Source organism: Delphinus delphis, chromosome 12, assembly GCF_949987515.2.
Source record: "Delphinus delphis chromosome 12, mDelDel1.2, whole genome shotgun sequence".
Lineage (NCBI taxonomy): Eukaryota > Metazoa > Chordata > Mammalia > Artiodactyla > Delphinidae > Delphinus > Delphinus delphis.
In genome coordinates, this window is record NC_082694.2 from 15,015,432 (window position 1) to 15,033,057 (window position 17,626).

Sequence of the window (17,626 nt, forward strand, 5' to 3'; positions counted from 1 at the left end):
ATGACTGAGAGCCTGAGGGATGCCTGTCTGCCCCTGAGAATTGTAGAGCGAGTCCCAGCCCAGGGTACTTTTAAGGTTGTCTGCCTGTGCCTCTGACCGTTTTATCTGGAACACCTCTAGGAGTCAGGAAGGTACATTCATATGCGAGAGACAGCCAGCAGCTGCCCCCAAGGCAGGCTCCCACTTTGCCTTGAGGCAAGGCTGGGGCCACACTTAAATGCAGGTGGTGGGTCGCAAGTTACCTTAAGAGACTAAAGATAGTTTCTTTAAAGCTTTATCACTGTCCTAATATAACATGGTACCTTAACTGTACTTCAGTAAAAAGAAATGAGGATATTGAAAAGCAAAACAAATAAACAAAGCGTATCACTGTGATAAAGTGGGAAGTCGTAATCTTAGCTCCGCTTTTCACTGAGCAAACTTGTCTTGCGGATGCCCCACCTCTGGGTCCCCTACCCGACTCCTACTCCTTGAAGAGAGATCTGCCACAGCTTTAACCTCCCCTCGGGGCCTGGCCTTTCCAAGGAGGAAGCCTGGACCAAGCAGAGCTTCCAGCTGGGTCTCACTGGTGGCCTTCTACACACGAGGGCTGGACAGCTGCTGCGTGTGGAGCCCTTCCCGGTGACCCCCACACCCCATCACCTGGGTGCTGTCATTGTCCTGCACAGCCCTGTCTCGCTTCCCAGATCCAGGTCTTCATCTCCTCAGCAGCTGCTGTCAGCACCTCAGATCCAGCCTGGCCTGAGGTGTTGGCCAGTGTTCCCAACCGGCCTTCCCTCACCAGTTAATGTTCCTTTTTGCGCTTCATCTCCCATTAAGGGCACTTTATTGCAGACATCCATGTGCCCAGCTCCAACCTGAGGAAGGAAGGCAGGGCAGATACCAGGGGCCGTTCTCCATGTGTGCCCCGCAGTGTGTCCAGAATGTTCTCATGACTCTAAAATCCCACTGTCTTCACTTTGCTCACTACCCAGAAACCTTCAGTGGAGCTCTCATCGAAGTCCAGGTTCAGGCAAAATACAGTTTTTCCAGACTGATCTCCCACTCGTCACCAGCACCTGAGCCTCTTCTCCTCAGACTGGTTCAATCTCAGTTTCCCAAATGCACCTGGGTTTTCCACTCTCACACCTTGGCTCCGACCACTGTCTGGCCACAATGTCCTTCCCCTCTCTTTCTGATGGTACAGCCCTTGCCTCGCTCAAGTCTGAGCTCTTGGACGAGGCCTCCCTGGGTATTCTAGCCAACAGTACTCTCTCTCCGTCCCCTGAGCTTCTGTCGTATGTTTTGTCGTCTGTCATTTGCTGTCTTGCACGCGTTTGTGTCTCGATGCCTCAGCCAGACTGGGAGAACCTTGGAGTAGGAACCGTGTCCTGTTTCCTATTTGTGTTTGTTTCCCCCGCGGGGCTTCACTGAGCGCTTCAGGAACTCTCCAGCAGCGTTGGCTGCGAAGGAAGGAACGAAGAAGTGAGTGAGTGAATGAGTGACTTGTAGGAGGCCAGGGCAGCATGGCTCCCTTCAACCCATTTTGTAGGTTTGGTGCCCATGGCTTTTTTTTTTCTTTTCCCTTTTATCAGGTGGTTCGACTCTTTCCTTTTGTCTCCTCTTTGGACCTCAGAGAAGGGCAGGTAACCCCGCTGAGAGATGTGACTAACTCCAAACTGAACCCTTCGGGGATGGAAGCCAGCAGCCACCTGTGCCCACTGGCCCATGGTCTGGATCGGAGCCAGGTGTCTCTCCTCCCGACAGCTGTGTGTGTACATGTGTGTTAATCCCAGAGCCGAGGCCCTGTCAGCCTCCTCCCAGAGCCTCTTATTGTGTTGATTTGGTAGCATCTAACATGCAATTAACTTATTTGGTTTTTTGGTTTGTTTGTTTCATGCCTGGAGAATGAATTGAATTTGACGATTGATGCTACGGTGGGAAGAATCCTTTCTCTCTCTTTTGTTTGTTAATCCAATTCTATGTCACGAACGAGGCCCTTGCCTTCGTGCAGCATGTTGGGAAGGAGCCTGCTTGGCCTCGATGTGGAGCATGTATAGCTGTAGAGGTTAACTGTTTTAGCGAGGTGGAAACCCTGTGGGAATTTAGAAGGAAGTACTAACTCTTTCTTTCAAATATTTGAATCGCCGGTGGGAAATGTGCTTATGCTGGTGGCTTTGTTATCAACTGCCTGACTCACTAAAGCCTTTTGTCTTTATTCTCATTGTCCTCAGTTGAAGGCAGTAGAAACCATGTGAGGTGAGGTGGGCTAAACTTTGTGCTCTGCTGGAGCTCCCTCCTGTCACTTGTGTCCCTGTCACTGGTGTCCCTTCCCCTGTGTGTCCCTCTGGAAAAGAGGACCTCGTCGAGGGCTTGCAACCAAACTTAGTAACTGTTGACTCGGGGTTCTGTGGGCCCTAATGGCAGGTATTCTATTAGTGGTAAATTGTTTTACTTAGAATATCAGCTTTTTAAAGGTCTGGGTTTTCCCAGGAACACACTCCCTCCTCTGACTAAGAAAAGCATCAAAATATAGAAAATTTGCTGTGTGTTAGCTACATGGATTGCTTATTCCTTACAAATTGGGGGAAGGATGAGGAATTAAAGTTCCCAGATTCACAACATTGTAAATCAACTGTACTCCAATAAAAATTAATTGTAAAAATTAAAAAAAATTTACAGTACCTATACATATAAATTTGGACATAAAAGTACATATAAGTCCCTAAGGTTTATATCTTGAATCCATCTATAAAATTAGAAAAATGTAGTAATTAAATACAAATGAAAAACTACATCAATAAAATTGAAATACAAAAAAGATCTCAGATTAATAGAAAATTCAGTGACACAGTTTACTTTTTTAAATTTACTTTTATTTATTTATTTTTGGCTGCGTTGGGTCTTTGTTCCTGCACACAGGCTTTCTCTGGTTGCGGTGAGCAGGGGCTACTCTTTGTTGCGGTGCGTGGGCTTCTCGTTGTGGTGGCTTCTCTTGTTGCGGAGCACAGGCTCTAAGTGCATGGGCTTCAGTAGTTGCAGCACGTGGGCTCAGTAGTTGCGGCACGCAGGCACTAGAGCGCAGGCTCAGTAGTTGTGGTGCATGGGCTTAGTTGCTCTGCAGCATGTGGGATCTTCCCAGACCAGGGCTTGAACCCGTGTCCCCTGCATTGGCAGGTGGATTCTTAACCACTGTGCCACCAGGGAAGTCCCCACAGTTTACTTCTTAAAGTCCAATTTTCTAAGAGTTTTGGCCAGGAAAAAGAAAAGATTAAAGTAATCAGGAATAGATTCCCCTCCCTTGCCCCCAAGATACTTCTGTGGGATTTCTGGGGCTCTAGGAGCCCAGCTGAGAGAGCCACTGGGCCATATGTTGTTGACGTACCCAGAAAAAAGCAAGGTGAGTCTGTTAAAACAAACAGCATGTAAGCAAGCAGCCACAACAAAACTGGGTAGACCCTGCTTATAATACCGTGGGGAATAAAGAGGTCAAAGTATGACAATACAAGTAGGAGATTAGTTTTCATGGAAGGCTGTGGATGTGTTCCTTTCTGGTCTGTTCTAGAGGCTGGGCTCTAGAGTGCACATGGGCTCAGCTGCCCCGTGGCATGTGGGATCTTAGTTCCCCAACCAGGGATCAAGTTTGTATCCCCTGCATTGGAAGGTAGATTCTTAACCACTGGACCACCAGGGAAGTCCCATCTACTTCTACTTATTAAAAAGACTCTTTTGGAGTCTTTAGACATAGATTTTTCTGTGTGTCACTTTTGTATATGCAATAAAGGATACAGGCACCGTAAACTGATTGAAGTCTTTCTAACCTTCACTTTCAGAATCTGATTCTTCTGAATCACTTTTCAACTCCGCTCCTCAGTATCCGTTTAGGATGAGGCCGCATCACTCTCTGTGCTTTCTAGAGCGTTGGTGATGCAGAGCTTTCATCTCTGAGATTTTCATCCATGCTGCTGATGCCCATTCTGCCAGTTCTGATGTTGCCACTTTCTTCATCTGACTAGAAGGTGTCAGTAGAACGTGTTCTAGGCAACCTAGACTCAGATTCCTTCTTCAAGTGGGTCTTTTTTTAAAAAATCTTTTGGCTGCACCGCACGGCATGTGGGATCTTAGTTCCCTGACCAGGGATTAAACCCAAGCCCCCTGCATTGGAAGGGTGGAGTCTTAACCACTGTGCCACCGGGGAAGTCCCAGTTGGGTCTTAAATGGTTTGTTAACAGTGAACAGTCAGGAGTTTCCATTGTCTGGTCATGCCTTTGGGAATAACAACTAAGTGCATTCATGTGTAGGCAGTGACATCAAAGACAAGGCAACAGCAATCGTAAGACCCTCCCCAGTTTTCAGAGGTGAAAAAATGTATGTCTTGTAATGGACGATAGTTATCCACGAGAAGTCTAGGAGTAAATGGGCACCGTCGGTATTCCAGTGACTTAGTGATGCCAGTGATGTCAAGGCTCCGGGTGGATGTCTCTGCAAGTCTCCTCGTCACAAGGTGGCAGTTCCCATACTCAAAGGCAGAAGGCAGGGAGCAGGGTCAGGCCTTTCTCCTTCTGCATGTGAGAGAGAGAAAATATCTTTCCCAGAAATCCCTTAGCAGATTTCCCCTTACCTCCCATTGGCCAGAACTGCATCACATGGCCATGCATAATAGCTAGGAGGGAGTTTGGGAAATCTGTTTTTTTTTTCTCACCATTTCGAGAACGGAATTGGGAATGACTTTTGGATGGTCAACTAACAGTCTGTCCCACTGTGGTCAAATACATTTGGGATATGCTGAGTCAAACAACCCAAAACACTACGACTTCTCAAAGCTTTTCGTATGTGGCTCATTGAATTATAGAATATGTTTTTAAGCTTTTCCAAATTTAGGGAGTCCAAATTTATTTTCCCAAAAATAAGGAACCCAGTTTTGCAGTATACCAGAGAACCACTCTTGGGCTGTTCCCAGAATAAGAAAACGAAGGTTCTCAGAGCAGAGCTGAATCGGCCGGTGGAATAAGGTCTGTGGAAAGTGAATGGAGATGAGGTTTGGAGTAGAGACTGAGCAGGGCTGAGAGGTTTACAGCTGAGAGGGCTATATTGATTTGAACCGTCTCAGATTGTTTTGATGGGTACGGGCTAATTTGTTTTCAAGAGCCTGTATCCATGCTGCCGTGGTTTCTTCTGAGACAGGACTCAGTCGATACTGAGCTGTTATTATCTCCTTTTCTTTCCTAACCTTTGCCACTTCCTGTCTTCATGATGCTAGTGATACTGGAGCAGGCCAGCTGGCTTCTGGGACTGGAACTGAGTGCTTTGCTGAAATGGTCATGGACATGCCTGCTGCCTCTTTCCCTCAGATACATTGCTGAGCCTTTGTAAGAGCTGGCAGACCCAGGGAAGGAGTTAGTCCGCCACCATTTATTTGGACTTAGAATCATGAAGCCCCTCCTAGTTTTTTTCCCAGAAGTGATCCTTTTTTTTTTTTTTTTTTTTTGGCTGCCCCCTGCAGCATGTGGGATCTTAGCTCCCCGACCAGGGATTGAACACGTGCCCCCTGTAGTGGAAGCACGGAATCTTAATCACTGGACCTCCAGGGAAGTTCCTAGATGTCATCTGGAATGTTTCTGAGTAGAATAATCATGGGTCATTGGCTGATGGATTTGGAGGGGATTATACTGGGAGCGGGTCTCCCCCCTCATTTTCTTGCCAAAGACCACCCAGCTGTCATGTCTAGAAGGTGAAGCCTCAAACCCCTTGCCCACCATCGTTCAGGAGCTGTATCTGAGGCAACCAGGGAGATTTCTGCCTTTCTCACATAATGCCCTCCAAACACCCCTTTGCCTGGATTTAGAATTCTAGTTGTATATATTTTTTATTTTATTTTATTTATTTATTTTTAAATCTATTTTTATTTTTGGCTGCGTTGGGTCTTCGTTGCTGCACGTGGGCTTTCTCTAGCTGCGGCGAGGCGGGGGCTACTCTTCGTTGTGGTGCGCGGGCTTCTCATTGCGGCGGCTTCTCTTGTTGCGGAGCACAGGCTGTAGGCACACAGGCTTCAGTTGTTGCAGCACGCAAGCTCAGTAGTTGCGGCACGTGGGCTCTAGGGCGCACAGGCTTCCGTAGTTGTGGTGTGTGGGCTCAGTAGTTGTGGCACACAGGCTTAGTTGCTCTGCGACATGTGGGATCTTCCCGGACCAGGGATCGAACCCGTGTCCCCGGCATTGGCAGATGGATTCTTAACCACTGTGCCACCAGGGAAGTCCTGTATGTATATTTGATTATTTAAATAGTTTTCTTTCTGCTGTTGTTAGTTTCCTGGAGACGTGGTTTTTAAATATCTTTGTAGGCTGAGAACTTACCATTTTCATATTTTAATGCATCTTTGTTTCATTCTGACATTTTTTCTAAAACTGTCTGCAAGCTCCTTTGTCTTCCCCCGTTGCCTCTAATGAACTCATTCTGTGTTTGCTCCTTTAGCTAACTGACTCTTTTGCTAAAGTTACTTCAGTGAATTACTGTGCTTTGTTGGCTCATTTTCATTACTATTTAAGTAAAGTGAAAAAAAAAATCTCCAAACCCTTCTGCCATCTCTGAAAGCCTCTTAACTAATGCTGTCATGGCCCTTGTTGGTTTCGTCAATCCCACCCCCCAGCCCAGAGCCCTTGTTAGCTGCTCTCGCTGATTTTGTGCTGATTTGCTGGTTCTGTTCTATCTGCGGTGCCTATGGTCCCCACGTCCTCTAGCCCTCTAGGACTACTCTTTCCTTCATTATTCAAATAAAATACCTCCGCTCCCGATCCATGCATGCCATGTACCTATGGGAAGTCTGCATGCCCGTGAGTGTTTCTGAAGATACCCAAGTTTATCAATCTGCCTAGTGGTTACTTGCCTGTCACCTCTTGCTCCGAATCCCAGCCCGGTTCTCAATAATCCACGTCTCCTTACCAGCCCCTCCGCCCTCGGGTTTCCTTCTCCCCCGAACACAGCTCTCCCCCTCCAGCCCCTGAGGCACACCTCAAGCAATGCTGTCATCCCTTTGCCTTCCTTATACTCTTCTCACTTTGACAGATTCTCTCATCCAGACAGCGAGGCCCTTCCCTTTCATAAGTATAATGGATTGATCTTGCTTTTCCTAAACAAAAGAACAGTTTCCCCCTGAGACAGCTTCTGTGGCTCCTTGAGAATGAGAAATGGTTACGGTCAACAGTGTTTTGTCGCGTGTGTGTCTTTTTTTAATATCATCTTTTTCCTTCCTGATTCGTTACTTTGGGTATTTTATGGAGCTCAAAGGTGACAGTGGCAGTCAGTGTGACTCACGGACAGTCGTGTGAACAGATAAAAGAAATGGCTGTTGTCATATGTTTAAAAAATACTGTCTGCATTTTATTTCCTTTGAAAAGAGTAAGGACTGAGCACATAGATTATGAAGTTCTGATATTCTAGCCAGATCCTTGTGTCCTGGGAACGGAGCAAAATGTAGCTCTATAAGGATTTTGATTTATGTAAAGCCCGAGAAGCCGCAGACAAGCCCTGTAGAGTAGGAACCGAAGGCAGCAGTCGTTTCCTCGGCCCTGAGTCTGGCCGAGGCTCGGGCTTATTGTGGGGGGCGTCTGAAGGAGAGGAAGGAGCCTGGAGCCAGAAGAACAATTCCTGAGCCCACAGGAGGCCCTAGAACATTCTGGGCCTGGATCCCCTCAGTGTCCCCTGCAAGTACACCAGGCAGCTGCCCCTCTGCAGAGTATTCCAGGGGACTGGCCTCCACCTGGCTGACCATCAGAGCCCCCCTCGGTTGCGTTCGCCCGCCACAGCTGCCCCGGTCTGTGGGGCAGGCCTCTGACGTGTGCCCCGTCCTGTGTTGTGTCCAGGGACAGGGTGCCTTATCAGAGAGACTCCGGAGCTTCAGCATGCAGGATCTCTCCACCATCAGGGGAGACGGCGCCCCTGCTCCCTCCGGCCCCCCGCCACCGGGGCCCGGGCGGGCCAGCGGCAAACACGGCCAGCCTAAGATGTCCAGGAGTGCTTCCGAGAGCGCTGGCAGCTCAGGTAGGTGTCACTTCCCTTCCCCTCTTTTCCACCTCGTAGGCCTTGCTTTCGTGAAGGGAGACCCAGGCCCCCCTAGGGCCCTTGCCCCAAGGACTCGCCACCCATACAGACGTCCATCAGACCGTGCCAGGCCAGCCAAGGGGCAGAGCACCACTTGGGCCAGGGCAGAGGGCTGGCCTTGGGGACTCTGATCAGGGGCAGGGTTGGGTCACCTGCACCAAAGGGCCCCATCTCCTCCATCTGATTATGTGGGGGTGGGGGTGTTGAGTAGTAGTACCTGGACCAAGCCTAGAGGCGACAGGCCCAGCTGGACCTGGGCCAAGGCAGCTTTCTCTGTGTTCTTCTTCTCTGACCCCACACTCCCAGGAGGGCTTACCTGTCGTGAGCACCTGAGTGTCTCCTCCCACCCAGCCAGGGCTTACAGCACAGTATCCCTTTTCCCTGCACGGTATTTCCTGTCCTGTCTCTCACTCTACCATCTCCTCCCCTCCCTGAGCCACCATGCCCCATGCATAACCTCGGCCACCACATGCAAACGCCACACTAGCTCTGAGGTCTAATTCCTGTGGAGGCCAGGGCTTTACGGAAACCACACCTCTACCTCGATGTCTACCCCTGGTAGAGGGGTACCTGGGCCAGGATTGGCCTGGAACTTCGTTTAAAAGTGCAGAGTCCTGGGCCCCCCCCACCGGGGGATTCAGTAGGTCTAGGGTGAGCCCCTGGTGTGTGATGCTGTCGAGGTTGCAGCCACATTTGGGACTCACTGACGTCTGATCCCTCAGTGGGTTTTGGGCTTGTGGAAGGTAGGGGCAGGGATTAGAGGGCTACGGAGTTGGACCGGGACTCGGTTTCCCAGACTGTTCCTTGGGAAGATTACGGGGCTTGGCTTTTGGGAGCTGAGCACTGCTGCTGCCAGCAGAAGGTTGATGGGGAAGGGGCTGCAGGGATCGTTCTGGATCATCACCTCCGCCCCTCCACCTTGCTGGGAAATTGAGCCTGGGGGCTGAAATTGGGCCACTATTGGAATCTCTGGCTGTGACATGTGCAGGTGGTTAGCCTGCCCTTAAATGTGTAAACAGGGACCTCCAGGCCACCTAGACCTAGACTGTGTGCTGTGAGGTGCAGCCTACAGGGGCATCTCAGTCCTGCACCTGGGGTCCTTCCAGGCCCCACCTGACTTGAGGGTCTAAGACATGGATGGGAAAGAGGGAGCCTCACCACTGCCCTGGGAATGACAACCCATGCTCCCCTCCAGGGAAAGGAGAACAGCTCAGGGCCCGGCCCAGCGTCTGCCACATTCCAACCCTTTCAGGAATGGCCTCTCTACCCCCGGCCCCAGGATTGAAGAATGTGGCTTTTCTGTTGGAAGGGAGAGATTTTAACCCTAGCAGGGCTGGGGAGGTGGAGGCTTGGCCATGGGGGTGAGGTCTACCTCAGGTAGGGGAACCCTGTCCCTGTGCCAGGGGAGCTTAGCATGGAATCCCAAAAGGCCAGGCAGGAGGGGACCTCGGGGATCACTCAGTCTAATCCTCTGATTTTGCCAATGAAGAGACAAAGGCCCAGGGAAGGGAGCTGTCACCAGGGTTGCCTGCCGGTGGCATTCTCCTGTGGCCCCCTGACTCCTAGGCCAGGGCCTTCTCTCCACTCGCCTGCTGGCCGTCAGGTTTCCCTGAGCATCTACAGCTTCTGACCTCCTGGGCACCGTCGCAGAAATAGGGATGCGAAATGCAATTAGATATCGCCTCCACCCTCGGTCAGCTTCCCGGCTACGAAGCCTCAAATGAAAGCTGTCATTGGAAGAAAAAGGGCCCCAGTTCTCTGAAGCTCAGTGGGCAGAGCTAGAACCAGTGGGGTCCAGTTCCAAGGGGGTAGCCACTTACCAGCTGTGTGGCCCGGGCAAGCTGTTTATCCTCTCTGCACTGCAGATTCTTTATCGAAACACAGGGAATGACGAGCCCCATTTGTAGGGTTGTCGTGAGGATTCAACCAAAATAATCCATGTAAAGGTGCTTACGGTCATGCCTGGCACTCGAGGTCGTAGCTGCTGCCAGTTTTGTTCTTCTTGTTGATATCTAACTCACCTACGAAAGCACTTTATAATATGAAAGTATCCGGGACAGAAATGGGCTGCCTTGTGAGATAGTGAGATTCCTGACATTGCAAGGGCCCAAACCAAAGTCAACTAGTCATATACCAAAGCTCTAGGGAGGGATTCCTGCTTTGGCTAGGAAGTGGGCCTAGGTGGCCCTACAGTCCCTTTCCCTCTTAGAGTCTATATTGTCATTATAGAGGTGAACGAAGCAGAGGAAGTAGGCTCAGAGAGGTCACACGCTGTGCCAAGGCCACACAGGACTGGAAGCCAGGCCTCCTGCCTACACCTGCCCTTGGCGGATGATTCGTGACAGCTTCAGAACTAGGAAGGAGAGAGGTTTGGTAGGATCTAAAAGGCGATGGATATATTACTCAGCCGTAAAAAGGAATGAAATTTTGCCATTTGTGACAACATGGATGGACCTGACGGTATTATGCTTAGTGAAATAAGTCAGACAGAGAAAGACAAATACTGTATGTTTTCATTTATATGTGGAATCTACAAAATGAAACAAACAAATGAATATAACGAAACAGAAACAGACTCAGAGATACTGCGAACAGACCGGTGGTTGCCAGAGGGGAGAGTGGTGGCCGGAAGGCGTAAAATGGGTGGAGAGGATTAAGAGCTACAAACTACCAGATATCAAATAGATGGGCTGCAAGGATGCAATGCACGGCACAGGAATATAGCCATCATGATTTATAGTGTCTGTGTACGGAGTACGATCTATAAAAATATTGAATTACTGCATCTGTACACCTGAAACTAATATAATATTGTAAGTCATCTATACTTCAATACGGGAAGAAAAAAAAAAAAAAAGGCGATGGGAGGCGTCCCCTGGGCTTTGAACATCTTCCCAGACAGTCACTAGATGGAAGCGGATTTGGGCTGATTTGTTTGGTTCTGACCCTGCTGCCCTCCGTCCTCTGCTGTGCCCCGTGGGGCAGGGGCAGCGCTCTGGTTGCAGGTGTGCAGGCCAAGCGGGTGGAGTTTGCAGAGAACCAGAGAGCCTGCTGTGCTACCACACGACCTGCTCTCCTCACGGCCTGCCCTTGGCCGTGGCGCCTGTGACTTCAGGGGGCGGGCAAGGGAGGTGCTGACCTAGCAGGGAGGGCAGGGACCATTGGCCCTCGCCCTGGCTGTTCTGGGCCTAAAATAAAAGTCATCTCAGAAAGAAAGACCAGTGAAAGATGGCCCAGGGTCTGGGCGTGGGGCAAAAGCACCCAGATCAGAGGCTCTGGGGCTGTCGTAACCCCAGAGTGGAGGGTGCGGGTGCCTGGGAGGGAGTCAGCCGAAGGAGGCCGCACCCTCCCAGCACCCAGCCTCGGACGCCAGGCATGGTCGGGTCGGGGAAACGGCCCCCAGTCTGGGCTGAGTGACCCCGGGCCTGCGCAGAGACGGTAAATGCAACACAGCGAGGCAGACGTCAACAAGCAGTTGCCACACTTGTTCCCTCTGGGCCTGGATTCAGTCAGAACCTTCCTCAGAATGATACCCCAGGCGGCTGCTATCAGAGGATTTGACCTTGGCACAGAAAACGAGCTCCGTTGCCTTCAGGTTTCCTCTGGAGAAGAGGCGCAAGAATCCCTACCCCTCCTACATCTTAGGCTTGTGAGGAGAGCAGTCACAAGGCACAGGGCTCATGTGCAAGCCCTGGCAGGTAGCACCTGTTGCGGGCGGGCTGGGAGAGGATGGGCAAGACGCGGTGGCTGCCCCCCCGCGGAGTTGTGTGCAGCGTTGGAAGCAACAGTTTCAATGTACATATAGGTAGAGTTTGAAAACACGAGGCCTAGTGAAAAAAGTACAAAACGGAACAAGATATTATATAACAATTTATGTAAAATAAAAATATAGGCCCATTGGTGTAAAATAACACTATGCAGTTTGCATCGCCCACCCTGCAGAATGGACTGGGAGGCGTTTTGTCAGACGCCATTTATTGAAAGTCTGGCACTGAACCCCAGGAAGGGTACAAGGGAGTTGAAAAAATGATCCTTGCCTTCCATGAACTTGGAGACAGCCTGTATTTAGTGAGCACCTACTGCATACCAAGGCCCAGATGTGCACCAAGACCAATGGACTGTGTAAGGTAGCAGCCAATTAGCTGTTTGAGCACTTTGAGGGTTCAGCGGTCAGTTTCCTGCAGGTCATTCTGAACTGGGAGACAGACAGAGGAAGGGCATCTGGGCAGGCACAGTTGGAGTTATTTCTCAGAGGAAACTTTGACGTCACCCTCTGCCTTCCCTTGGGCTGCTGGACACAAGGACTGAGCTCTGTGGGCCAGGCAAGGTCATCCTTGGGCTGCAGGACACAAGGACTGAGCTCTGTGGGCCAGGCAAGGTCATCCTTGGGCTGCAGGACACAAGGACTGAGCTCCGTGGGCCAGGCAAGGTCATTTTCTAGCACCTGAGAGGAAGCTGGATCTGGAATGATCCCCTCCGCCACCTCGGTATCTCTACAGAGACCCACATTCCTGGGACCCCTGTATTGAACACACTGGGATCCCCACACCTCCCTGGGACCTCCCGGTTTGCCTGGGGGCTATCACTGATGGTGCCCCCATTCCCACAGTGTGTACCTGCTGCTTCACCTGCAGGACCTGGAAAGGTGAGTAGACAGCCAGCATCTCTGCAGCGTGCGGGACTCGCCTCGGGACGAGGCTCTAACCATGAGCTGGTGTCAGACCTGGGGGCTCCCTTTCAGCTGCAGGGTCTGGGGGGGTGGAGTCAGGAGGTTACCTCCTCCAAACAGCAAACATGTATTACCCTACAGCGAAGCCAGGCTAGACGTTTGGGAGCGGCTTAACTGGGTGGTCTGGCTCAGGGACTCTCAGGAGTTCCGGTCAGGATGTCGGCCAGGGCTGCAGCCATCTGAAGGCTTGACTGAAGATGGCTGTCTTGTGACTGTTGGCTGGAGGCCTCAGGTCCTCACCACGTGGGCCTCTCTGGGGCTGCCTGCGCATCCTTACGACATGGCAGCTGGCTTCACCCAGAGTGAGTGATGCAGGAGAGAGAGCGCAAGCGGGAAGCCACAGTACCTTTTAGGACCTGGTCAGAAGTCACACACCACCACTTCTGCCTTATTCTGTTTGCTGCAAGTGAGTCATTAAGTCCAGCCCACACTCAAGGGGAGGGGAATTCATCTCCACCTCTTGAAGGGAGGAGCGTCAAAGGATGTGTGGAGCTATTTTAAAACCATCCCAGGGTCATAGTTCCTTGTGCTCTGGGTGATGGTGACATAGGCACTTACCCAGCTCCTCTGAAGTGCTGGAGCCCCAGGGGTTTCGGTCCTTGTGCAGCCAAGGGAGCCCTGGTCCTGCTTTGCCACTTAACCAGCTGTGTAAGTATGTGCGAATCACCTAACCACCCTAAGCCTTGATTTGCTTCAAATAGAGAGAAAGATCCCCGCTTCCCCACTTCACTGTGCTGTTGTGAATATGTCTGTGAAAGGACTTTGTGAAGGGTGGTGATGGTGATTACTGTTAGAGCCAGGGGACCTCAGGGAGCCCGGCCGGCCCCTGCTGCCACCCTCCCTGGGTGTGGGTGATAGCTTAGCCACGTGGTTCTCTCCTGACCTGCTCCCGCGCTTTCCCTGACCTTAACTAGACACACGAGGGACCAGAAATGGTGCTGGGCTAACCCAGCCCCCTTGGCTCCCCCCGCACCAAGGAGGTGCCTTTGGCTCAGAAGGCGAGAGGGGCCGCCCCCGGCCTGCAGCTGCTGGCTGGTGTGAGGGGAGGAGAGAGGCACGTCTGGCGCCCTTGTTGCCTGTGCCCCCTGCCCCGGTGCCACTGAGACGTGGCCGCGCCTCCCATATCAGTGGTGGGAGAAGGGTCCTGTTTTCCCTTTAGTTCTTCAGTTTTAAGACCTTTCAATGCTAAGGTTTTCAAAGGTCTGTAGAAGACATGGGGGTTTGGGAGGCCATAAACCTAACGAGAACAGATGGTCCAAGGAGTCCTGAGCAGGGCTGCGGAGACCAGCATCGTGCTGGAACGGAGGAGTGTATATATGCTCAGCAAGGATAAAAGAAACGGAGGGGCTGCACGCAGCTGCTTCCAGCGCTAGCGGCCAAGACTCGGGCCTGGTGGACGTACTAGTTTGTGGGAAACAACCACAGCGTCCCGGGCAATTACGGTTATTTCTGTCTAGTCACCCTTTACAATTTTGAGTCTGTAAATTCCATGAGCCGTTCAGAACGCCTCTCCTTCCGGGATCTTGTCACTTGGGGGACCGGGGAGAGGAGAGCTGCCTTCTCCTCCGTTCTTGCCTCGTGGGCCTGTTCCGTGCTGCTGTCTGCATGGGGAAGCCCTCGCCCTCCCCATGACCCCTGGTGGTTTCATAATCAGAGGCTGCCTTTCCAGTACGTTTAAATAGAATTACAGCGGATTGTGGGAACTGAGTAGAGTTGGGTCTTCCTGGGAGCTGCGGGGATGGGGGCTTCTTGGGGACTGGACAGCAGATGGGGCTCGGTGGAGGCCTCCGGCTGGGGTGGCCCTGCTCAGGGCTGTGATCTGGGAGCCTTTGCCCCAGCCCTGCCTTTTCTTGGCCCTCTTGACACCCAGGGCCCTGGAGTTCTTCCCCATCTCCCTAAGGTCTTCTTGCGAGGAAACAGCTAGTGATTTGTCCACCCCATTTCCCTCTGTGATGGTGGGAAAACCCCTTGGCTCTCCAGGCCTCAGTCTCCTCCTCTGTAAAGTGGGGGTGAGGTGGGGGTGGTTTGAGCTCGATGCCCCTGGGGGCCCTTCCAGCTCTGACCCGTTTTCTGTGGGTGAAGGGTGCTGAGTGTGAAGTGTCAGCAGACGGTGTCGGGGGAGGTTGGTCTCATGCCCGGGGCTGGGGCAGTGATGCTGGGAGAGAGGATTTCAGGGGGTCACAGACGCTTTGGTCGGAGGGGCCCTCCTGGTCCCCTGAAATGATTTCCATCTGTGCGTCTCGGGCCCCAGGAGAACATTCTGCTCCATTCCCGCCCATCTGTTAATCGTTTCCTGTTGTCTCCTGCACATCTGTCTCTCTTTTTCTGTGCTTCTGTTATTCTCTCTCTCTCTCTCCCGCTCATACCTACCGCCCTTTCTCCCCTCTTTTCTCTCTACCTGCCTTAATGTTACATAGAGCTGAAAACTGAATTCTATTACTGCTTGAAATTAGTCATAGAGGTGGGGTTTTTTTTCCTTTTTTAAAAAAAAATCAAGTGTATGGGACATATAAAAAGCAGAGTCATCTCTTTATCCTCTCTATTAAAAGAAAGAGAGAATTGCATCTTTCTTGAGGGTGGCCCCGCGGCAGTTTATTTCCGCAGCAGCCGGAGCCGTCAGAGGTTTGGAGCGCGGGCAGAGAGTGAGCGTGTGTCCGTGTGTGTATACCTGTGTGTGTGCACGAACACTCACACGTGTGTGTGAGTTTCATCCCCAGAGGTCCTTCCCTAACAGAATATTCTCTTCTTTCTCCTCGGTGGCTGTCGGGGACGCTGATGTGAGTGTTCCAGATGGGCGTGCTCTCCTCCAGATGCCTTTGCTGACTTTCGTGAACGGCTCCCACTAACGTGTGCTGCGGGGGAGTGTTTGCTAACCCGGGGTGTTTGCTGCACTGGTGGGATGTTGGGGGGCCCGGGGCTCCTGCAGAAGGATCAGCTCGGCCTTGGAGGGCTGGGAGTTTCTCCCTCCCTGGCCTCTCCACGGAGAGAAGAGGTGCAGCTGCTTCCTAGCCTGCTGTAGACACGTTTGCTAATACAGAACGTCCGTCAAGGCCACACACTCACTCCCCTGCTGTGGAAAGTAAGGGCAACCCCTGTCCTTTCCTAGAGGCCGCGCAGCCTCGGGCACCATGGTCAGCTCTGCGGGCTCAAGGCCTTGGCTGCCGGTTCCTTGAGCTTTGGAGGTGGTTGTGGCCATGACCTTGCATGAGATGTTCCTCATACAAGTTGTCTTCAGGAGCCGTCAGAGTATTAAGATGTGGGCAGCAGTACCCTTCTGGGTGAGAACCTGTTCAGTCACAAATTCTATTTGGATCTAGAGGGAGAGGAGTGCTGAGGCCCACCATCGAATTTTCCGCCCAGCCACTCACCTTCGTCCTGGTGCCCATCTTGGTGGGACCAGGTTCTGTGGGGTTTATATCTTCATTTATACGCCTCCCTGTTCCACAAAGGATTTCAGTCTGGTTGTGGAAATACAGATGATAAATTGGACCAACTAAGAAAAATGAAGCTTGAGAGAAAGGGAATAGGCAGGTAAGATGGAGTCAGAGTGAGAAGAAAAGTTTAAGTGCATGTCACAAAGTCACAGACTGTCCAAGATGCTGGGCTTCCTGGCAGCCAGTGCAAAGAGGGAAACGCAGTTCAGAGATTCAGTGTCCCAACACGGTAGCCAGCCGGAGGCTCAGAGGCTCAGCTTGTCCACAGTGGTTATTCTCACGGGTCCCGAGAGTCAGGCAGAACATTACAAACAACATTCTTGGCAAAGCCCCTCCGTGAACACAGTAAGCAGTAGGATTCTTCTCTTTTTAGCAGGTTCTCTCTGTGGCTTCCATCCGAAGCTACTTCCAGCCCCCAAGCTGCCCACACTAACCTCCTTTGTTCCCCACCTCTGCTGAGTCGAATGATTGTTTTCTACTCCTGCCTGGATATCTGGGTTCCCCTTGATCCGTCACTCCTAGTGGGCCAGTGGGTCACTTTTTTTCTACCCTTTAGTCCATGCTCAAGGATGCAGAGGAGAACAAACTCGAAGCCATTTTTGTTTCAGTCCTGAGATAGTCGTTGTTGTTGTTGTTATTATTACTCTTATTATTTTGGTAACGTGTGGGTTCATGGCTCAGAATCCAGACCACGTGAGCAGGCGGAGTTGTTCGATGCCTGAGGATGTTTTGGTGACTCTGGGCTGCCCTCTGAACCCCAGAGTGATCGGTACAGAGAAAGCCCTGGCCCCGGATTTAGAGGGAACCACGTGTGCAGAGGCACAGACTCAAACCAGTCCCCTACCCGTTCTCAGGATGTGGGGTTCTGTGCTGGTGCGGACGGAGCTGGCCAGGCTGCTTCTGCAGTTTCTGGCCTGGCCTGAGAGCTTTCGGGCCTGGGCTGGCCTGTCTCTTTTTCCTCCTGTCAGGTGTCCAGAAGGAATGTCCTTGTGATAGGTGTCGAGCTCTGATTTGGGACAGGAGCCAAGCCCTCTGAGATGATGTCAGGTCTCCACCTTGGTTAGTGGACCAGCAGCCACTGTGGGTACAACCCCGGGGTCAGGTGCTCCGAGGGGCCCAGGAGGATCAGCCATAGCTCAGGATGCTTTCTGTGGGGCTGAGGCAGTGAGACGGACGGACAGGAGAACCAGGGTGCGGAGCACAAGCCATGTGGTACACATCCCAAGCCCCGCTGGGAGTAGAGAGGCAGGCAGGACCGGAGCATTCAGGGAGGGCTCCCTGGAGTTGCCAGCCTTCATGTTCCTTGGTCCTAAGGATGCAGCTGATTTGGCCAGGGGAAGGGACCAGAGGGAACCTAAACCCGGAGGAGACAGGCTGGGGGATGCAC

At 51.7% G+C, this 17,626-nt stretch overlaps 1 protein-coding gene across 2 annotated transcripts in view; it reads left to right on the forward strand.

Annotated features, from left to right (window-relative positions):
• Positions 1–17,626, forward strand: part of REEP1 (receptor accessory protein 1) — a 110,701-nt gene that overhangs the window by 86,654 nt on the left and 6,421 nt on the right. Inside the window, exons 6-7 of one of the 2 annotated variants that reach the window (XM_060027407.1) lie at positions 7,839–8,016; positions 12,686–12,721. In XM_060027407.1, the coding sequence (XP_059883390.1) occupies positions 7,839–8,016; positions 12,686–12,721 (214 nt within the window). The remainder of the gene's footprint in view (positions 1–7,838; positions 8,017–12,685; positions 12,722–17,626) is intronic. The other variant, XM_060027406.1, reaches the window with a different exon arrangement.